This window comes from Eleutherodactylus coqui, chromosome 8, assembly GCF_035609145.1.
Source record: "Eleutherodactylus coqui strain aEleCoq1 chromosome 8, aEleCoq1.hap1, whole genome shotgun sequence".
In the NCBI taxonomy this organism is placed as follows: domain Eukaryota; kingdom Metazoa; phylum Chordata; class Amphibia; order Anura; family Eleutherodactylidae; genus Eleutherodactylus; species Eleutherodactylus coqui.
This window is the reverse complement of record NC_089844.1, coordinates 39,688,497-39,712,147: the sequence shown is the minus strand read 5'-3', so window position 1 is coordinate 39,712,147 and position 23,651 is coordinate 39,688,497. Positions and strand designations below refer to the sequence as shown.

At 42.1% G+C, this 23,651-nt stretch overlaps 1 protein-coding gene across 1 annotated transcript in view; it reads right to left on the bottom strand.

Moving 5' to 3' along the window:
* Positions 1 to 230: 230 nt before the first annotated feature.
* LOC136576338 (unconventional myosin-X-like) overlaps positions 231 to 23,651 on the bottom strand; it is a 103,634-nt gene continuing 80,213 nt past the window's right edge. The window contains exons 23-41 of the mRNA XM_066575540.1: positions 22,360 to 22,650; positions 22,093 to 22,132; positions 20,664 to 21,437; positions 20,232 to 20,352; positions 18,608 to 18,854; positions 18,429 to 18,524; positions 17,090 to 17,183; positions 16,907 to 16,962; positions 16,460 to 16,602; positions 15,575 to 15,769; positions 15,338 to 15,495; positions 14,017 to 14,140; positions 12,558 to 12,855; positions 11,965 to 12,172; positions 11,267 to 11,403; positions 9,140 to 9,266; positions 8,409 to 8,858; positions 4,195 to 4,386; positions 231 to 2,858 (exon numbers count right to left, since the gene is read on the bottom strand). Of these exons, the coding sequence (XP_066431637.1) occupies positions 2,745 to 2,858; positions 4,195 to 4,386; positions 8,409 to 8,858; positions 9,140 to 9,266; positions 11,267 to 11,403; positions 11,965 to 12,172; positions 12,558 to 12,855; positions 14,017 to 14,140; positions 15,338 to 15,495; positions 15,575 to 15,769; positions 16,460 to 16,602; positions 16,907 to 16,962; positions 17,090 to 17,183; positions 18,429 to 18,524; positions 18,608 to 18,854; positions 20,232 to 20,352; positions 20,664 to 21,437; positions 22,093 to 22,132; positions 22,360 to 22,650 (3,865 nt within the window). The 3' untranslated portion in view covers positions 231 to 2,744. The remainder of the gene's footprint in view (positions 2,859 to 4,194; positions 4,387 to 8,408; positions 8,859 to 9,139; positions 9,267 to 11,266; positions 11,404 to 11,964; positions 12,173 to 12,557; positions 12,856 to 14,016; positions 14,141 to 15,337; positions 15,496 to 15,574; positions 15,770 to 16,459; positions 16,603 to 16,906; positions 16,963 to 17,089; positions 17,184 to 18,428; positions 18,525 to 18,607; positions 18,855 to 20,231; positions 20,353 to 20,663; positions 21,438 to 22,092; positions 22,133 to 22,359; positions 22,651 to 23,651) is intronic.

Here is a 23,651-nt window from a genome sequence, read left to right as displayed (position 1 = left end):
TGATTGATGGTCTATAATCAGGATAGGTAATCTTAGAGATGGGTCAACTCCTCTAACACGGTTTATTGAAGGGATTTTTAGCCCAATCTAAACAAGCAAAGCTGCAGTGTAAAGTATGGTGGAATAGAGCATCAGCCCGAGTTTGGAGTAGAATTAAACAGAAGCAAACCCTGAATAATTCCAGTAACACAAGGTATATAATGCCCATTATATAAATAAAGCACACGGTGTTTAATGTCAATAATTTATTAGCAATTTAATGTAAATGCAGTAACAGTCATTCCTCCATCTATAACAATAAGCGAGATACATTCATACCTGAGCACCACCGCCTGCAGCAGCCCAGGAGCACCGTCTATGACTGAGGCCGCAGAGGTCGGACAGATAGAACCCAACGGCCTCCATTCACCAAGCAGCAAGGAAAAAAGAAACATTAACGATATATCCCCAGATTGGGATTGGATGGCAACAGATCTTCGGATACTGCAATCCTCTGGATTTGCGTTGCCAACACCCATGGATGCCATGAGCGTTGGCCCTAAAAGAACATTTCCTCTTTAGAAAAGTCATAATAATATAAATTTAAAAGTGGTCGTGCAGGATTGGAAAAACAGCTACTTTCATCCACAAACAGCGCCACACTTGTCAGAGTTTGATACTGCAGCTCAGCTCAGTTAAAGTAAATCAGGCCAAGATACAATGTTACACATGAGGGGACAAGTGTGGCGCCATTTTTTGAATAAAGCAGCCATGTTTCTTTAATCATGTACAACCCCTTTAAAATCACCCTCCAGTTTCAGGACAAAATTCTGCCCTGGGACTGAAGGGGGCGCTGTTCTTCTGTGCGATGTCCCTCTGATCCACTGGTTTGAGAACCTGTTTTTTTTGCTGTGCAAGGTCATTGCTGCACTTTTCTAGCTAATGCAGAATGCTCTCTGATTGGCCCACGCTGGTGATGCCAGCAGTGCTGCCCAATCAGAGAGCACATAGGGTGCATAGGTAGTCTAACACTACCAATGCACTGTAGGAATTAGGTAGTCTGAAGATTGTCGGCCATCTTGGATAACTGAAAAAGGGACCCAGAACCAGTGGATTGGAGGGATCAGCACAGAAGACCAACAAAAGGTATTATTAACTGCCACCTCCAATCCTAGGAGAAAATTTTATCCAGACACCAAGTGGTCATTTTAAGTCCTTCAGATCAAAGGATGGGGAAGCCGAACAAGGAGGCGCTATCTAGTGTAGTAAACTTGGTTTGGTAAGACCAGACTGAAAACACCACAAATGTCTATTAGTCTCACCTGGAAGAGTTGTGCTAGAATGTGCACAACTACATAAAGCACTTTAGAGATGGTGAGGAGCTGCAAGACGTTCCTAGGTCATCGGGAGAGACTTCCCCGGGCTCAAAACCGGGTACAATACTGAGAAGACGACAAACCAACTGTAATTGGTGCTGCTCCCAAACACCTGACAGGGTGGTCGACAAAAAACTTTCAGAAAGAGAAACAAGCTGTAGGCTTCTACCCCAGAATGGGGCTTCCTCAGGCCTGAAGAAGATATTTGTATTTGATTTTGGAGCAAGTCCAGCATTGTCCTCTGTCAGGTGTTGGGGTGCAGCACTAATTACAGTTGGTTTGTCTTCTTCCAAGTCCTTGAGATATCATCTAAGCATTTTCACAACTTGAGGATGTCTTTTTTTAGAGGAGGAAATGGACTTCAAGGTCACAAGAAATGGAGAAGAGATGGAGATGCTGGCGAGTCCATATTTTATACTTTATGAGATGACGTATATCAGAACCCTGTTCCTTGTGCCACGATTGTCCACAGAAAGAGGACTGGAAGAGTTTAAAAGACACATTTCTCAGATAGGAGGTCATGGAGTTAGTCATCTCCATAGAAGTCATGTATGGTCTGAAGTCCAGCACTGGACAAATAATCCAGGAATAGTATAAAAGTATGAGGACAAAGTGTCTCGATATCAATGTGTCCTCCTAGTAACGAGAGAGTCTTACCCAGAGAGTGCCCATGCCACCCAATGCTACATAGGATACAACATTATACAGTAACATGGAGGGCGACGCCACCTGTACAGGAGAGCACCACAGTGGTATCAGGAAGACCAAGTAGTCTAGAAAATAAATAATACTCCATCTGCTTCATATAATACAGACAAGATCTGATAAACGCGGAATCGACGACAACCTTCTCTACCTCAGCGGAGATTATACACAACGGGGGAGGGGAAATTAATACTGTCAGATCTCCATTGGAAACACAAGTCCGGCCCTCCATCAAGGTCTACAGTGATCATCAGTCATGGGAAATACACTCCCTGCAAATCCCTGAGAAGGATTCAGAAGACTGAACTGCGGCCGAGGCGGCGCGTCGTCACTGGAAGACAGAATTTTTGCAGAAACAAAGGATGTTTTTGATTTGATGTTGCAGAGATAAAATTCACCATGATGACACAAGGCTCCAGTCCATTATGTGAGGAGGGGGTGGAGGGGGTGACATATCTTCTTATTCCAAGTCTGGATGCAGTAATACAAAAAAAAAAAAAGTGTTCTTCGGAGGAGTCACACTTTTTGCGGTCATCTTCCAGTCTAAGACATTAAACGCCACTCATATCGTTCCCATCTATTGTGCAGGTCTCGTCGCGTAAATCGAACGAGCCTTCATCAATCAGTTAAGTCTTGTTGGAGGTAAAAAGTCCTGGGTTACCACCACTAGGGGGTGTATTTTCGTCACCTGGCCCAGCTGTTGAACTGACTGTCCTGGCTCGCTACGGACTTGACGCTGCAGCGCTTCTTGACAATCATATTGATGTAGGCTCTCATGATCTTTGTGATCTCTCCCACCTGGAAGGAATAAGGACAAGACCAGGATGGAGAGTTACTAAGAGAATGGATAAGAAACATCCACCAGTCTACCGTCTATACACTCATGGTCATTACAAATCAAGCAGTGGTTGGAACCGAATGAAACTTTCTAGTATAGGTGATAGAAGACTGATCGTGGGGGTCTTGCTGCCGAGAACGGGGGTGCCATGTCCCCTCTCCTCCTCAATGTGGGATCACTGCACCCCCTGCAGTCAGGAGATTGAATGGAATGACTGTTGCACATGCACGGTGCCGCTCCATTCATTTTCAATGGGGATGCCGGAGATAGAAATAGCTCTCAAGCTAAAGTTGTCAGTCGCATTGAAAAGAATGTAGTTGCGCTGCGTATGTGTGACCGCCGCTCCGTTCAGTCTCCACATTACTGTGGGTGGGTGCAATGAGCCGAGGGGGTGATGAGAAGAGGCGGGATACGGGATCCCTGTTCTCAGAGGCGAGACCCCCATCAATCAGACTTTGTAAGCTCTTCTATGGATAGGTAATAAAAGCGAATTCTGGTACAACCCCCTTAACCCTTTCCAATCCAATTTTGGATTCAGGGTTTCCTAAAAGGCTTTCTCTTTTTGCTGTTATACGATGGTGCCATCTGCTGGCTAAAGCCAGTGTGTGTGACCAGAGAGGCTGCGACAGCGGAGTGGCTGGCAATAGACGGTAAGAATACCTTGTCGGACGTCCTCTGACATTGGAGCTGTACAAGCTTCAATCAGAATGTAGGAAAACGTCAGGCAGTGGATTGGAAAGGGTTTATACTATTTTACTACACTACTAACTACAACTACAGTCTGTTATAATCTATTACTACTAGCACAACTAGCACTGCTTCCATTAATCCCAGATTATTTCTACCACCAATACTGTACTAATACTATACTTCCACGCCTCTGCTGCCATTACTAACCGCTTGGCTGCTCCCATTAACCCCTACACTATTTCTGCCATTAATACTTTACATTACTAATACTATAGTACATACTACTACTAATACTGTATTATTATGGGTTACTACACTCTTTATTCGGAAGGCCCAGTCTGGCATGACTATCAAACAGCACCTCGTGATCAGCACATCGTAATGGGGCCATTTAGGACTTGTCTGCTGTCATGGACATCCCGCACCACTGTGTATGAAGCACGGCGGCCCTCGATCCCATCACATGCAACATCGCACCCAGAGGGCATACATGCACCCCATTTAGGCTTAATGCTTGTGATTGCTTGCTATGGGCAACAAGGACCGTCTTATTGTTACACAGATTTGACAAATAGGGCCCTTTTTTAAATCTATGACGACGCTAACCTGGACTGTTTCAAAGAACATTTCTCTGTCGTCTACTGTGATCTTGAAGGTGTTGGGCTGCGGAGCACCGAAGAAAATGATATGTTCATACTGAAAGGTCTCCAGTGGCTTTGGATCTCCACGTTTGTAAACAGAAACATTTTCTGCACTGACCCCGAGCCACAGATCATTGGGAAATCCTCCTTCCTTATACTGTAGAAGAAGAAATGCCATACCAGTTATTTGTATTCACCAAACACCATGAATGCCGTGTACATAGGGGGGCGGTATTATAGTAGTTATATCCTTGTACATAGGGGGCGGTATTATAGTAGTTCTATTCTTGTACATAGGGGGCGGTATTATAGTAGTTATATTCTTGTACATAGGGAGCGGTATTATAGTAGTTATATTCTTGTACATAGGCGGCAGTATTATAGTAGTTATATTCTTGTACATAGGGGGCAGTATTATAGTAGTTATATTCATGCACATAAGGGGCAGTATTATAGTAGTTATATTCATGCACATAAGGGGCAGTATTATAGTAGTTATATTCATGCACATAAGGGGCAGTATTATAGTAGTTAAATTCTTGTACATAGCAGGCAGTATTATAGTAGTTATATTCTTGTACATAGGGGGCAGTATTATAGTAGTTATATTCTTATACATGGGGAGCAGTATTATAGCAGTTATATTCTTGTACATAGGGGAGCAGTATTATAGCAGTTATATTCTTGTATATAGGGGCAGTATTATAGTAGTTATATTCTTGTATATAGCGGCAGTATTATAGTAGTTATATTCTTGTACATAGGAGGCAGTAGTATAGTAGTTATATTCTTGTACATAGGGGCAGTATTCTAGTAGTTATATTCTTGTACACAAGGGGCAGTATTAAAGTAGTTATATTCTTGTACACAAGAGGCAGTATTATAGTAGTTATATTCATGCACATAAGAGGCAGTGTTATAGTAGTTACATTCATGTACATAAGGGGCAGTATTATAGTAGTTATATTCTTGTACATAGGGGGCAGTATTATAGTAGTTATATTCTTGTACACGGGGGGCAGTATTATAGTAGTTATATTCTTGTACACGGGGGGCAGTATTATAGTAGTTATATTCTTGTACATAGGAGGCAGGGGGCAGTATTATAGTAGTTATATTCTTGTACATAGGGGGCAGTATTATAGTAGTTCTATTCTTGTACACAAGGGGCAGTATTATAGTAGTTATATTCTTGTACATAGGAGGCAGGGGGCAGTATTATAGTAGTTATATTCTTGCACATAGGGGGCAGTATTATAGTAGTTCTATTCTTGTACACAAGGGGCAGTATTATAGTAGTTCTATTCGTGTACACAAGGGGCAGTGTTATAGTAGTTCTATTCTTGTACACAAGGGGCAGTGTTATAGTACTATTCTTGTACACAAGGGGCAGTGTTAAAGTAGTTCTATTCTTGTACACAAGGGGCAATGTTATAGTAGTTCCATTCTTGTACAGAGGGACAGTATTATAGTAGTTATATTCTTGTACATAGGGGGCAGTATTATAGTAGTTATATTCTTGTACATAGGGAGTAGTATTATAGTAGTTATATTCTTGTACATAGGAGCAGTATTATAGTAGTTATATTCTTGTACATAGGGGGCAGTAGTATAGTAGTTATATTCTTGTACACAGGGAGCAGTATTATAGTAGTTATATTCATGCACATAGGGAGCAGTATTATAGTAGTTACATTCATGCACATAAGGGGCAGTATTATAGTAGTTATATTCATGCACATAGGGGGGCAGTATTATGGTAGTTATATTCTTGTACATAGGGGGGGGGGGGGGGGGAGTATTCTAGTAGTTATATTCTTGTACACAAGGGGCAGTATTAAAGTAGTTATATTCTTGTACACAAGAGGCAGTATTAAAGTAGTTATATTCTTGTACACAAGAGGCAGTATTAAAGTAGTTATATTCTTGTACACAAGAGGCAGTATTATAGTAGATATATTCATGCACATAAGGGGCAGTATTATAGTAGTTATATTCATGCACATAAGGGGCAGTATTATAGTAGTTATATTCATGCACATAAGGGGCAGTATTATAGTAGTTATATTCTTTTACATAGGGAGCAGTATTATAGTAGTTATATTCATGCACATAAGGAGCAGTATTATAGTAGTTATATTCATGTACATAAGGGGCAGTATTATGGTAGTTATATTCTTGTACATAGGGGGCAGTATTATAGTAGTTATATTCATGCACATAAGGGGCAGTATTATGGTAGTTATATTCTTGTACATAGGGAGCAGTATTATGGTAGTTATATTCTTGTACACGGGGGGCAGTATTATAGTAGTTATATTCTTGTACATAGGAGGCAGGGGACAGTATTATAGTAGTTATATTCTTGTACATAAGGGGCAGTATTATGGTAGTTATATTCTTGTACATAGATAGCAGTATTAAAGTAGTTATATTCTTGTACGTAGGAGCAGTATTATAGTAGTTATATTCATGCACATAAGGGGCAGCATTATAGTAGTTATATTCATGCACATAAGGGGCAGTATTCTAGTAGTTATATTCTTGTACATAGGGAGCAGTATTATAGTAGTTACATTCATGCACATAAGGGGCAGTATTATAGTAGTTATATTCTTATACACAAGAGGCAGTATTATGGTAGTTATATTCTTGTACACGGGGGGCAGTATTATAGTAGTTATATTCTTGTACATAGGAGGCAGGGGGCAGTATTATAGTAGTTATATTCTTGTACATAGGGGGCAGTATTATAGTAGTTATATTCTTGTACACGGGGGGCAGTATTATAGTAGTTATATTCTTGTACATAGGAGGCAGGGAGCAGTATTATAGTAGTTATATTCTTGTACATAAGGGGCAGTATTATGGTAGCTCTATTCTTGTACACAAGGGGCAGTATTATAGTAGTTCTATTCTTGTACACAAGGGGCAGTGTTATAGTAGTTCTATTCTTGTACACAAGGGGCAGTGTTATAGTAGTTCCATTCTTGTACAGAGGGACAGTATTATAGTAGTTATATTCTTGTACATAGGGGGCAGTATTATAGTAGTTATATTCTTGTACATAGGGGGCAGTATTAAAGTAGTTATATTCTTGCACATAGGAGCAGTATTATAGTAGTTCTATTCTTGTACACAAGGGGCAGTGTTATAGTAGTTCCATTCTTGTACAGAGGGACAGTATTATAGTAGTTATATTCTTGTACATAGGGGGCAGTATTATAGTAGTTATATTCTTGTACATAGGAGGCAGGGGGCAGTATTATAGTAGTTATATTCTTGTACATAGGGGGCAGTATTATAGTAGTTATATTCTTGCACATAGGAGCAGTATTATAGTAGTTATATTCTTGTACATAGGGGGCAGTATTATGGTAGTTATATTCTTGTACATAGGGGCAGTATTATAGTAATTATATTCATGCACATAAGGGGCAGTATTAAAGTAGTTATATTCTTGTACATAGGGGGCAGTAGTATAGTAGTTATATTCTTGTACACGGGGGGCAGTATTATAGTAGTTATATTCTTGTACATAGGAGGCAGGGGGCAGTATTATAGTAGTTATATTCTTGTACATAGGGAGCAGTATTATAGTAGTTATATTCTTGTACAGAGGGGGCAGTATTATAGTAGTTGTATTCTTGTACACAAGGGGCAGTATTATAGTAGTTCTATTCTTGTACATAGGAGCAGTATTATAGTGGTTATATTCTTGTACATAGGGGGCAGTATTATAGTAGTTATATTCTTGTACATAGGGGGCAGTATTATAGTAGTTGTATTCTTGTACATAGGAGCAGTATTATAGTGGTTATATTCTTGTACACAGGGGGCAGTATTATAGTAGTTATATTCTTGTACATAGGAGCAGTATTATAGTACTTATTTTCCTGTATATTAGGGGGCAGTATTATAGTAGTTATATTCCTGTACATAGTGGGCAGTATTATAGTAGTTATATTCTTGTACATAGGGGGCAGTATTATAGTAGTTATATTCTTGTACATAGAGGGCAGTATTGTACTAGTTATATTCTTGTACATAGGGGGCACTATTATAGTAGTTATATTCTTGTACATAGGGGGCAGTACTATAGTAGTTATATTCTTGTACATAGTAAGTATAATAGCAGTTATTGTCCTTCCACAACTTCTTTTGGCAGGCAGCTCATACCTCAACATCAAAGAGCGTGGATCCATATCCTGGCCACTCAATAACGATCACCATATAATTCACCATAGCTTGGTGCTGGGACATTCCGTGAAGACGACTCCATTTCTCCGCTATACTGGTGCGAGCTGCAGATAGTTCCTCTTTTACCCACATCTCCATCATCTGTTCTTCCTCCATCTTCTGTTTCTTCATAGATCCTACTTTAAAGCCCCGTTTCAAGGTTCCCTCTAGAAAGCTGGTTCTCCTCCTCTCCAGCGTCTGACCAGATGTGCTGCTGATCTTGGTGGCCTGAAGAATCTTATTCTTTAAGCGCTGAACTGGGTAAACAGTCTCCATTGACCATGTGACTTTGGAAAAGTCTCCGTGTTGATATTGCAGTCTTAAGGCAGCCAAGTGCTGTAAAGTGTCTTCAGGGGCCGGGAAGTGACCACTTGTAAGACTTTCATGAGCCTAACAAATTAAAAACCATCAAATGCAGAAGTAAAAATCATAGTTGCTTCGATGTGCACACAGTCATACAAAAATAATGGTCAATCACTGAGTAGGACCGCCCACTGGACTCTTTAAACCCGGAATGACCAGAGATTTAAATCAATAAATGACAAATTATTCTGAATCCTTTTCCTGCAGAATTATCTATTAATCTGCTCGGCTTCTCCTGCTCTATAACTTGCTGCTGGTGGTTTAAATGGCTTATTCAACATAATTGGTTCCTTTTAAATAGGACTGACCTGCTCAAACATGAAGGCGAACTCAACACCTTCTTTAGGAACGCTCTGCACATCCAGGAAGCAGTAGAGCTTAAAATACAGAGTCCACTGACCCGCTACCTCGTCTTCATCCCCCGTGCTGGCAAGTCTGAGGAAAAAGAAACAGAGCACCACAAGATGAGGGTTATGAGAGATAAAAACCTGCACGGGAGTGGAAAAACTGGAGAGGTCATTAAAAAGTATGTCTAGCTGTATGGACTGTACAGTTTACCATTGCTTATCTTGCACCGAACCTGTATTGTCCTCCAGAGCTGAACTCACCATTCTGTTGGTGGTATCCATGTCAGATTATAATTGGGGTAGTTCAGGCAGCCACCTAGGGCCCAAGGCTCTCAGAGGGTCCATAGTCTCCCAAACTGCCCAACCATCTAAGAAGCTTAGCAACCTGTATAGCAGCATCATCACAATGCAGTCAGGGTCTACATAGCCCTATTCTTCCATTCTTCAGGAGACGGGGGAAAATTGGGCTATACCCGGCCCTGGACCGCCTTGTAATGATGCTGCAGCCAGCACCTGGAATACAAGTGAACCATGTGTGGCACAGAGTGCTAGGGCAGCAGAAATGCAGTCCTAAGCACTTGCTCACGACCTGAAGGTTGTGAGTTCAATCCCTGAATGGTTCAAGTAGCCGGCTCAAGGTTGACTCAGCCTTTCATCCTTCCGAGGTCGGTAAAATGAGTATACAGCTAGGTGTGGGGGGGGGATAAAGATTTATTTATTTTTATTCAGTGTGACCAGTGTTGTAGGGATATGGAGGAGCAACAGAGGGGCACTATATGTGGAAGCACAGAGGGGGCAACAGTATTTGTGGGGACACAGAAAGGGCTGCATTTGTCGATTGGACGGAGCTCTTTTATTTTAATGCGCACAGTGGGGGTATTATTACTATTCCAGAGCAGGAAGTGGACATTATAACCTTGGGAAAGGGCCCCAAAAGGAAAAAACATAGGACATAAAGAAGAAAAAAACTATTAGGGTGCATTCACACGGGCGAGTGTCATTTTTCAGCAAGTGCGATGCGTTTTTTTGTTCCTGTAGTTAAAACTGATAAAACAAAAATCCATCGCACCTCGCATGCAAATCGCACAGCATGCAAGGATGATGCAAATCACACAGCATGCAAGGATGATGCATTTTTTAAAGCTCCCATATAAAACAGATGATTCTTTGTGAAAAGAAATAATAGAATACGCAGCGATGAGACAAAAGTTGCTCATGTGACCAAACAGATAGAAACCCATAGCTTCTTTTCACATGCGAGCTTCTTCTATATATCACAAATCGGATGGAACTCAAGCATGAAAATTGCCCATGTGAATACAGCCTTCATGGTCATTCACACGTATCTGCGCAGCGTAATACATAGTCAACAGAACCCTCTGATTCCAATGGGTTCACTCATATGAGCATATTTTTTCCCACAATTTTTGATTGCGTGAAAAAAAAAACCCACCCATTTTACACACCATGATAGGCCATTGAGGAGAATGGAGTGAATATGCATTAAACCTGCGTGCTCACTAGGTATTTGCACAGTAAATACATAGGCCCTTCCGCATATTTTTTGCCTGCGCAATTATGCACTGTATTTGTGTGCAGAAACACCAGCAGGAGTCAGTGAAATACGGGGAAGTAAGCAAATTTTCAGTCGACTAAATCCAAAGTACATTTACGCAACCGAAATGAGTTTACACCCATGTCAACGAGCCCTTACTGTAGGTCAAAAAAGGGGCATTATTTTTTGTGGTGGGCCCTATAGGGTAATTATTACTGTGACGGGGCACTATGACTTTGAATCACTAGTACCTTAGGAGGCACGTATATGGTTGACTATAGTTATGCCATCTGGCTCAAGTTGTGCATGTAGTCTACCTAATCCGCCACTGGGGTGGTATTGTGCTGCAAAGACCATGCACTTATGATAGTTGCGAGTCATACTGCACCCACCGATATTCAGCCAGTCAGCTTGTAATCACTGGCAGCAACAAAGCATTAGCCAGTACAGAAAGCACAAGTGTGTATGGGGATGTTTTACAAGTAAGATAATGTAGGACTTGATAAAAAGCTTAGCAAAAAGTAGAACCTGACCTTTCAAACTTTGCAAGGACGTCCGCCACGATAACCCGACTCTCCACCGCCCGGTCTGTCTGCTTGTTACGTTCAAAGAGGGCAAACATGTTACGACTGTCATCCATAGACAGGCCACGGATTAATTTCTCCACCACCTGCAATGACACAGATCACCCAAAATCCTCACTTAGGTTCTACAGGCTTAAAGGGGCAAACATGGAGTCATGATTGCGTCCAATTTGTATTGATCCGTGAGCAGTGCCCCCCCCCCCTAAAAAAATGGCGACTGCAGGCAGCCAGAAATATAGGATTTATCTCAAGTTCTATGCAGAGAATTTAGGATCTCTGATAAATAGATTAAGGAATTAAACAGCACAGGGCCGTTATTAGGGAGAATCTGACGCATTCAGCTAAAGGGGCGTCACAGAACACCCGACTCCCAAAACCTGTCATTACCATGACTTACTGTATAGTACTATTACATTCTGTCAACTATGGCTTTCTTATTTGGTGACTGTATGGTGGTATTATGTAAGCACCATATGGCGATATTTTACACTGCACTTTGGGGTCAAGGCTCTAATTTCCATATAAGGAAGCGCCAATTGTGGGAAGGTCGGGGGCTCTAATAAAAGAGTCTATCAGAATTGGAGGGGATTTACTTCCATATATGACCAGCTGTTAAGGTATACAATTCCGTAGTCCTCTATACTAACCTCTCCTGCTGTGGTATGAGAATTAATACTGATCTGACAAGAGCCTCCACCATGACAGTAGACCGTTGTGGTCATGTGGCTGCGTGTGAGCAATGCAGAGATCTCTTCTTGTGATGGAACTAGCTCCCTACATTTAGTTTTCTTCAGAGCATCAGCAATGAAGTGAGCAAACTGCTCAACCTCCGTGCCAGGAAAGTTGTCCCGCACTCTGCAAAAGAAAAAAAAAATTAAGTCAGACATTTCTTAAAAATTTTAGACTAGTACTGCATGTCTATCTGCATCCACTAGGTGGCAGTAACATGAAGGCACAATGGGCATAACCATTACAGCTTTCTAACAGCAGCTGATTAGGGGGCTCCCAGCAGAAAGTCCCCTGATCAACTTATTAGGTGATGACCCAACTTCCATTGAGAAAGAATCCATCCCCTGCATAGTAGGATTAGTCATTTGGCAGGCACCATTAAGAATTATAGTATCAAATTTGGGGGAATAATCAAAAAGCGTCCATCTCCACAAAATACAAGCGACAGGAACACTGAAAAAGCAAACTGCTGAAGAACAATATGCTTTTCACCAAAGGATCTCAACCATACCTCTTAAGGTGGAATTTAAGATAGCGCAGGATCTCTCGGCCAGGCAGGAAAGTGCTACTCATACAAGTGAGCAGCTGCCAGTGGCGCAGGTTGCCCGCACTGTTGGGTTGAGGGACGTGATTGGTCTGTTTGATCAGCTGACAATAAACTTCATCTCTTAAGGGTTTCAGGTCTTGGCAGGTCTGCAGGATGCCCTGGATTATTGGGACTGGATCAGGGACAGTCTCAATCTCCTGGAGGGAGTTGAAGATCCTCACCGCCTCGTCCTGCAGCGTTGTGTAACCTTTCTCCTTTTGCACTATAATGGGAACAGAGAAGACAGCATTCAGGAGGTGCATGAACTAATGTGCATTGTTTCCAGGGACTTGTGCGTCTTAGAATCATCAGTGCTGCTTGCGAACCTGTAATAACAGAATCTTTATACCTGAGCCTTGAAGTGCAGCCAAGTTTTCAACAAGTTTTCTATAATGCACCAGGTTCTCCTTACCCTCGTTTGCACCTAGTTTCAGGTCTGCAAGTTCTGATTTTCAGGCGGTCTTCTGCATTTTTCTGTTGCTCTGCTGTTTGCTATCCACTATCAGGGAGGGGGGCATATAGCAAACCTAGCATTCTGCCAGTAGTTCACTGTCCTGACTTCCTTGCCTTTACTTTCAATGATGGACTGCACTCTCTCTGGTCTAATCTGCAGGGAGGCAGTATCTAAATACCTGCCCCTCTCTTCTCCCAGGACAATTTAGGGACATCCAGAGACAATTTGTTAGTAAACCCACTATAGTGTGTAATGTATGCAAACACCCACACTCTCAGTAGGAGAGGCAGAGACTGCAGAGATCACTATCACAGTGTCTACAGATTTGTCAGCCTGTAGCTTTTAAGTATAGGGGAACTGCCTGTGAAGATCGCTCCTTCTCCTGTTGCTATGGAAACATCCCCATGTCCTAGTTACTAAGGAAGCTCTCTGTACCTAACAGTGGATTGCAGAAAAGCTGGAAGGGAGACCCCTAATGGCAGCCACTTTAAATGTGATTACAGTGGTAAAGCAACAGCAAGTATATTAGAGAAATGAGAGACTAACATGCTAGTAGATGAGCAGAAGTTGTCTAAAAAGTTTGTGTCCCTTTAAACTGCTAGACACCAAACTCACTATGAGGAGAAACCCACAATGTATTGACTGTCATACCAGTAAGGAAGGGGTTAAAAGTATTTGTTCACTCATGTTTCTCCTAAGCCAAAAATTGTAGCGGAACTTTTCTTAGAAGCCTGCATTGTACTGTTCCTCTGTTGTTCCTCTTGGAAATGTATATATAAATGGGGAACAGGGCACTACCATATCGCTTCTCCATAGGCTGTTTTCCCTATATAGTCCACCACTGTCAGCACTGGTTGGAAAGTATGAGACTTTAGAAAGAGACACCCCAATGAGGCCAAATACGCATCTGATACTAAGGATGATACGTACAATTAAGGTTGATGTCCCCATAAGGCAGTGGTAGAAGTGGCGAGTGCAAAGGATGCTGGGTGTATCTTAAGATTGGGTTTCTTCTGTACGTCTGCTCTACAGCTTCACTGTTCAGGCTGTTCTCCTGCAAGGGAATAGTACAATTAGCACATTATTGGGTTCTGAGGGGGTGGGACATTTGGACTACTGAAAGTTAAAAAAAAAAAAAAAGGAAACTTGGCATTGACATAAAATATAACAGTTCTTATCTCTAATCCATATGCTCCATTATAGAGTATGTTCGTAATAGAGTTACATCCTGTATTATACTCCAGAGCTGCACTCACTATACTGCTGGTGTAGCTGTGTACATACATTACTTTTCCTGTACTGCTCCTGAGTTACATCCTGTATTATACTCCAGAGCTGCACTCACTATTCTGCTGCTGGAGTCACTGTGTACATACATTACTTATCCTGTACTGATCCTGAGTTACATCCTGTATTAATATCCCAGAGCTGCACTCACTATTCTGCTGATGGAGTCACTGTGTACATACATTACTTATCCTGTACTGATCCTGAGTTACATCCTGTATTAATATCCTAGAGCTGCACTCACTATTCTGCTGGTGGAGTCACTGTGTACATACATTACTTATCCTGTACTGACCCTGTGTTACATCCGTATTATACCCCAGAGCTGCACTCACTAATCTGCTGCTGGAGTCACTGTGTATGTACATTACTTATCCTGTACTGATCCTAAGTTCCATCCTGCATTATACTCCAGAGCTGCACTCACTATGCTGCTGCTGGAGTCACTGTGTATGTACATTACTTATCCTGTACTGATCCTGAGTTACATCCTGTATTAATATCCCAGAGCTGCACTCACTATTCTGCTGGTGGAGTCACTGTGTACATACATTACTTTTCCTGTACCGAACTAGAGTTACAGCCTTTGTTATAGTCCAGATCTGCATTTACAATTCTGGAGGCTTCACAGCTGTACTCTCCCAGCATCCCTCCCTTCATTACTACTTGCACAGATCTTGCTGTGACAAATTGAATTCTCGGAAGAGTCATCACTACACTAGACAATGTACAGTAATCCGATGTAGGAAAAACGAATGCCCCTGAATTTTAGGGGTTCAGCTAAGCCGCTAGAGGCAAGTCTAAACAAGCTTGTTGACTGTTTCCAACTAAGACCAGCAAACTTTTGACTGCAGCGCAGTAGGTAAACTGCATAGAAGCATTCAAAAATGGGATATTACTCTTATGGAATGCTTCATCCGCTCTGCGCGATACACCTGAACATATTCTTTAATCTTGCATTCACCTTGATGTCCCGGATGAGTTGTTGAGTGGGAGTCTCTATGGGGGATTTGCTGTCAATCACTCCCTGGATGGCGTTGGCCCACCTCATGGCCTCATTGAGAAGCTTTGTATACAGCCTGTAGGAATGTTTCCTCCCGTACACGACGATATTCCAATAGCCTACAGACAAGAAGAGTTGAGATTACAGAGCCGGGTACAGAGAGGACGGAGCTTCCCAGCACAGATCTGCTTCTTGTACCTGTTTCTGTGTGAGTCTTCTCATCCGGCTGCACCACGGAGCACAGGCTGTTCAGGACCAGGGTGCCCAGTTTGGATGCCATTCGTTCGGAGGACTTGTAGTAATCCAAAGCATTTCGTGTCAGCACAAACCAGCGACGTTTTAATTTGAGCGACGCCATTTTGCTGCTGTTCTGTACTTCTTTATGGAGCCAACCTGTGAGAGCAGAAACATGAGCGACGCAGGAAATCAAGAAGGGAGAACGTATCCCATACAACACGGCCAATCTGCAGCCGAACATATCAAGATCAGCATTCAGAGGGCAAATATACAGGGTGGGGTCAAAAAGTGTGCTGCAGCACTTTATCTCTGTACTGGTGCCCTATATTGTAATAACAATAGCCTACTTGAATAGGCATGTATGCGCTACACGGTGCAGTGGAGTATGGGCCTCCGGGTGCCCCGGAACATGGATTTCAATTTTATGTTGTGGTCTTTGTAAAAGGCAAAGTTGGAGAGTAGCATGTGAGAAGCAGAGATTGATTTTCCGCTTCTCTCCAAGTCCCGTGGGACCACCGCTATGACTGAAGTAAGGAAAGCGTACTTGAAGTAGTCTCCTCCTGCTATGATACATGGCAGGAGCCATCGTTGGGTTCTATAGACATCTGTGTGTCCCTCTCCAGCAAATAAGAGGAGTCAACCACTGACAGCTGAAGGGCCACAGGGCTCAGGCGCGTGCTGCAATCTCAGTTGATGGAAAAATAAAAATGCTATGGCTCTGAGAACGAGGCAGCGCAGCAGCGGAAAAAAAAAAGTGTTTTTAATGTAGATACATAGTAAAACATACAAACACCAATACGTTGGTCATTAAAGCGCAAATAGGCTTTGTCACTGAGACTCATTTACCTCTCACGAGAAACTCCTGTCCGTCCACCTTGGCTTCTCCTCGAGGTTTCTGCAGTAGAGAGATCCAGTGGTGCATCTCCTCTGGAATATCCGTGTTGCAGTGAATGACGCGGTTCGCAGTGATTATCACAAAGGAATTTGGTCTGGATTAAAGAGATATTACAGATAAGGATCAGTAATAAACAGCTAGGACCCACATTGTATGGAGCGGGATTGACCCCCGATCCCCTTCCATACAAACCCTGAACCTCCATTATGTAACTGTATGTCATGGAGTGTTAAAGGGTTAAAAAAAAGTTTTAGAAATGTATTGCTGTAAACTGTTCATGAACCCAGATACTCCAGAGTGCAGGCCAAACATTATGAGGTTACTACAAGGGTAATGGATTGTCTTTATTTGCAGCACTGCTAATTTAATTGACAGGAATATAAAGCAGCGCTTATTACCTATCCGGACAGTCCGAGGCGCAGACAGAATCAATGAGCCCCACATCTAGGGTTCCCTGCAGGAGACAGAAAGAGGAAATGGATGCATGGGATAATGACCGACCGCGGCACCACAACTCTGCAGGAGACGTGAAGCAACTGAGACTCCTGAGAACAGCGAGTGACTCACACAAGGCCACTTACCACAGCATTCTTGGGGTTGGCTTGTTCATCCCTCATATCTCGCAGCTGTTGGGAGGTTGCGCTGTGAACTCTACTCAGGACATTAAACCAGCCGCTGCAAGAGGTGAGAAGGGGATAGGGCTGGGAGTTAGACTTCCCGAGCAGCGATATTGGTGAGCTGACTAATAAGTCACCTAACGGAGAGGAATTGTCCACTCCTACGCATTGTATAAGAAGAAACAAAAAAAGTTGTGCCACTTTCCAATGTCCTTGTTGTTTCGATTTCTCACCACTTTATATTCTGTATAACAAGCAGAGCTCTAATGTGTGACAGCTGAGTATTTGTTACAATGGATTAGTCAAGAATATGCTGTGAGCCATGTACTGTAGGACAAGCTCACTCGTGTCCGGATCATTTGCTACAAGGTATCCGTGCAGATAAATGTGCATCATCCATCTGTTCCATTCTCTTAGGATTTCCTAGTCAAGGTACATTGTGTAAACCCTCAGCAGTGAGATCTCTACAAGCTTTCAGCCTCCGGATGTCAAAAGGGCCACTCCAGCGAGAACACACTGGAGAGGCCCTTTTTTTCATCACCCGATTGCCTGTCACACTCTGGAGGTCTTCCCTACATATTGCAGTTACTTTCTTGCAGTGCAGCCCCTGTCTGATGCTTATCAGGCACCATCTGGAGAGTGAGATTTGTTTTACTTTCACTTTCAAATCTATCCCATGATGCATTAGCTGAGGCTATACCATTTCTGCCTGCTGTGGGAAGGGGTGGAGGTAGTTTATCATTATCTTCTATATTTTTTTAAATACTCTACAGCCCATACGTTTACAGTCAGGAGGAAAAGCTGTGATCTCCACTATTATATCTGTGTGATCATCAGTAACTGATAGGAGTGCATATGTCCCCCTCTAGGCAGTTTCTGTGGTAGATCTTACACAAGCTGAGAATTTGACTAGAAAATGAATCCATAACCCCCAAGTAGATCTGAGCTGGTCAGAATGGAGATCACATGACCATCTGAGGAAAAAGAGCAACAGTAGTACTGGACACAGTAGGGATCCGGGTGTGGGGAGTATTAGCTGGTTTGTTATTTTTCACCATACAGGACCAGTTTAGCTACAAATTTAAATAACTTGGACAACCCCTTTAAGCTTTAAATTTACATAAGGCTCAACTTGCACCTTATCATAATCAAGACAACCCTTTTCCACATGAGCTACTATGGAGAATGGAAAGAGCTCGCACTCTGACAGCCTCGGCTCTCCCAAATGTAGCATTAAGTGCAGAACATATTTTAGGCGTTATAGTAGGCAGTGAATAAGAGGATATTATAATGTAGCCTTTACCTCGCATCTTCTGGAGTTTCTGCAACAATATGATACGTTCGCTCCTCTGTAACAATATCCAGAGCATTCTCCTTCTCATGAATATCAATGATGGCTCTAAAATGACAGCACACAGTTATCAGAGGCATATACTCTGTATATAATATACAATGCATGCCTCCAGCTCTCCTGGGACTCACTTGGCTGTGCGGACATCAATGGTGCCTCTTAGACGTTCTTCACTATCATTCTCAAAGTACATCAGCTTGGACTCTCGTAGCACAAACCAGCGGCGTTTCCAATTGCGTCGGGACAACGTAGACATCCCACCGCCCTTCTTGTAGAGCCAGCCTGATTTCAGAGCCTCCTGCTTAGTCCGGAACCACATGAAGGTTTCGTCTTTGAGGACACACCACCGACGTCGCCACATGTTCATAAGGCCACCAGCTAAAAAAAGAAGACGAGAACAGTTTGTTGTAGCTTTACGATGAATAGAACTAGGCTTTCCTTTGCTAAGAGCAAATTCTCAAGTTTGCTATTCTACCCCTGTGGCCAAATACCTTGGCCGTGGCAGCACGGCTTGTCTGTGCCACCACCTCCTGGTTCCCCACCAGTCCCCCACTTTGCTTTACCCACGACTCTGGACCAGAGAAACGATGACAGGACAAGACTGATAAAACCCACTATTGTGACCAAACTTCAAATTATTAATCTAGCAGCATGCAAACACCTTAAAAGGAGCACCAAGTAGAACGTTCTAGTATAACCTATTAAAAAAAAAGAGCCTTGACCTCAGTCACAGCATCAGACCTATGTATGGAGATGTTCCTAGAGGTTTTCATTGCTGGATAGATTTTGGGGGTAGAGATTTTCCTCGACTTCTTGTCAGTTCTCCCATTGACGAACACTACAATAAGCCTCTCTACTGTCTGAAATGTGCGCAATCTATTATTCCCTGCTATCAGCTAACTGCATAACAAAGGCAGGGTAGATAGAGAGAGTTCATTTAACATAACTTTCTAGTCTTTTCGATATTTTGAAATCAAGGTAAATTAAAGGGCTTGTCTAGTTCTGAAAAATCAATTAACGCAACCCTCCAGGTTTGGGACAAAACTCTGTCATGGGTAAGGAGGGGGAATATTATGTGGAGAAGTTGTACTCTGCCATCTATCACGTTTTTGGCTATCCAAGGTGGCCAACGCAATCTTCAGTCTAGCTAATCTGCACAGTGCAATGGCAGTTTTAGACTACCAAAGCACTCTACCTGCTTTCCGATTGGCCATAACTGCTCATGTGATCAACACTGGCCAATCAGAGAGCAGTGCATAGTGTGCATTAGGTAGTTAGAAAATTGCTACAGCCATCTGTGACAGACAAAAACAGGGCCCGAAACCAGAGGAATGGCAGAAAACAGCAACAACTGCAGGTAATATACCCCCTTGCCTCAGGACAGCATTTTATCCCAAAAAACAGAGTCGCTTCATGGAATTTTGATTTTATAGATTCTCCCGTTTGCTTCATCTATTAATTAGAGTGCAGAACTGTTACAAAGAGTCGACCTGTCTGGAGTATCTGGCAAATCTGTACATTACATTGACAATATACTGATTTCAATGAGAACAGTGTAATGCTTTAATTCTCCTGCGGAGGTGCTGTAGGGGAATTCAACATGTCCTAATCTGTTCCCACACAGATTACCAACAGATGTCTAAATTGCCCAGCAGTTTTATACCCTATAACGACTTCCAAGGTAACAGTCTAATAAAAAGGCAATATAACATATATGACGTTAAAATGATCTGTTAGGTACATATAAACCATTACCTTTCATATACAGGTAACTGTGAAAATAGGGTGGGCCTCCTCCATTAAACAGAGTGACACGGGAGGTCATGAGCTCTTCATCGGTGTCAATATGACTGTCTTCTTCATCACTGTCCAAGAACTACAACAAAAATGTTGAATAAATGTCAATCGTCCACAACGGAGGCTTTTCATAACCATTCTGTAATCTCAGCACAAACACTTCCTGCAAAACTCAGGCAAAACACTAACATCCAAGTACAGTAACATTAAAAACCTTTTCTGTGGCCATTGAAATACAGATGAGCTCAGAAAAGTCAATATAGCAAGTGAAAAAACAGAACTATACACATCAACCCAAGACAAGTAACGAAATGCAGAAGCTTCGGCCAATAACAAGGCAAGACCAGAACTGGCCAGTAGGGAACATTATTTTTGGCCCGGAAAACTCACCGAATCCATACTGCCACAATGTGATCCAAAGCTACCAGGTTTGGAGATACGAAGAATCTCTTCATCAGTTAAGTGACCATCACTTGAGTTCCTGGCATCAGTAGAACCTGGTGGACCTTCATCAAACTCTTCATGGTCATAGTCTGACTCCACATCAGGCGGATAACTGTAGATGGGCTCCTGTGCTTCTTCACTGTTACTCTGGACATCTGACAGACATTGATAAATGCTCTCAGATTTGTCAGAAAGGGCGCTATACACATCTTGAGTAGATGGAGGTTCTAGAGGGGACACCTGTGAATCAGTAGAGTTGCCTGGAATTTGCGTGTAGGTTCCATTCTCTGAGAAGCTCTCGCTGGTCTTAAGGACATCATCATACTCATCCAACAACAACATTGGGGGTGGAGGAGGTAACATCTCATCATCTGCATGAAATCCTTCATCTACCTCCTCTTCAGCTAAAGGTGCCACCAAACTTCCTTCGACTCCATTCTCCACACTGTTGGCGCTCTCATCCAAGTTTCCAAAGTCCAACAGCTCCAAGAACTCTTGAGCCACCCGAGAGGCTTCCTTCTCTAGCTTATGGATCTGTTCCTCCCGCTGTCGTGTCAACTCATTACGGGTATCCACACAGGTGATGGACACTCCGTCTATCTTCTGTTGCTGATGCAGTCTATCGATCTCTTTTTCAAGTCTCAAAATCTCATCCATCTGTCGTTTTTCCTCTTCTTGTAGAAGAAGGTTCTCCAGGTTCCGGGCTTTCTCCTGTTCTTCCTAGAAATAAATGTCATAAGGGTTAATACTACGTAGATGTTCTTGCCAAATATGTAAAGCACATGGAAATAGGAGTGATTAAAAATGTACTATTGGATGGGAGAAGGATTGTATTACCAATGAAGAAATGTATCATCACTCTGGTACGTGGCCACTCGACTCCCACGCCCCAAAAAGCAGACTCCCTTTTGCTGGACACTTTCTATGCCTCATTGAGACAAGACTGACAAGAATCGCTAGCTCATGAAATTCAAAAAGTGGCCAAAAAAAAAAAAAAAATCACTTGGCAATGTACATTTATTGAGGTCTGGCGTATGGTCGATCTTTCATGGGATGATGCTGAAACTGTTGCCTTTGATTTTAACGATGATATTCTTTTGTCATCCGATGTGCCGAAAGGTGTGGGAGCACCCATCCAATAGACTTACTAAGACCCAAGTCTTAGTAAGTCTATTGGATGGGTGAAGTCTAGAAGGTCCAGCATAAGTCTATTGCTGATAACAGAACAGGGAAATATGGTGGTAATTGGTTTTGTTTTTTTGCCGAAGCATGGGGTTGGACACCTATTTGACCAAGCTGGTATGGACCGCTATCTTCTCCCAGTGCATAAATGATCTACAAGGGAAAGCATGAAGGGTGCATTTGCAAGACTCACCTGCGCAGCCCTGAGCTCAGCCTCCAGTCTCTCCTGCTCTCTAAAAGAGAATGAAAAAGCAGCATTAGCAGATAGAGTAGACCAACTCAAGCCAAGAAAGATATTTGAAGAACTTGAGTCTTTTAAAAGATTTTATGAAGAGTGTGTCTATTGTGCATTACTAAGCAATTAGTGCTGCTCATAGTAACCACAGTTTATGGATAGCTATACAAGAATTGGAGCTGCAACCAATCCACGAATGGTAGGAAGAGTTTTTAGACCCATTACCTTCTCTCTTCCTCTTCTCTTCTTTTCCGCTCTTCTTCCATCTTTCTTTGCTCTTCCAGTTCTTGTCTCCGTCTTTCTTCCTCTTCTTTTCGCTTTCTCTCTTCCTCCTCTCGCCGTCTCCTCTCCTCCTCCAGCATTTGATAATACAGATGTCTCGCAGTCCTTCCACGCCAGTGCTTCTGAAGCTGCAGAGCAGAGTGTCGGAGCCTCAGGTATGCTGTTTTACAGAAATGAGCGCGGTAATTCTTCTGAATTGTGATGATGCTCAGACGCATATGCTTATACTGCTTCCTGCAAGGAGAGGGAGGAAGTATGTGAGTGGATCAATTTCACCAAGGACACTGTCAATAGCCATGTCTTAGTTCCTGCTCTTCCTATATACTCCATAGAGTAATAATGTGGACGAGATTATCCACCACATTGTTCATTGGGGGAACTATTATAGTGGTTATATTCTTGTACAGAAGGGGGCAGTATTATAGTAGTTATATACTTGTAATAGAAGGTAGTATTATAGTAGTTATATTCTTATACATAGGGGGGCAGTAATATAGTAGTTATATTCTTATACATAGGGGGGCAGTAATATAGTAGTTATATTCTTATACATAGAGGGAGCAGTAATATAGTAGTTATATTCTTATACATAGGGGGGCAGTAATATAGTAGTCATATCCTAGTAAATAGGGAGCAGTATTATAGTAGTCATATCCTTGTAAATAGGGGTAGTATTATAGTAGTTATATTCTTGTACATAGGAGGCAGTATTATAGTAGTTATATTCTTGTACATAGGAGGCAGTATTATAGTAGTTATATTCTTGTGCATAGGGGGCAGTATTATAGTAGTTATATTCTTGTACATAGGGGCAGTATTATAGTAGTTATATTCTTGTACATAGGGGCAGTATTATAGTAGTTTAAATTCTTGTACATAGGGGCAGTATTATAGTAGTTATATTCTTGTAAATAGGACGGAAGTATTATAGTAGTTATATTCTTGTACACATGATACAGTATTATAGTAGTTATATTCTTGTACATAGGAGGCAGTATTATAGTAGTTATATTCTTGTACATACGGGGCAGTATTATAGTAGTTATATTCTTGTACATAGGAGGCAGTATTATAGTAGTTATAATCTTGTACACAAGGGGCAGTATTATAGTAGTTATAATCTTGTACATAGGGGACAGTATTATAGTAGTTATATTCTTGTACACATGATACAGTATTATAGCAGTTATATTCTTGTACATAGGAGGCAATATTATAGTAGTTATATTCTTGTA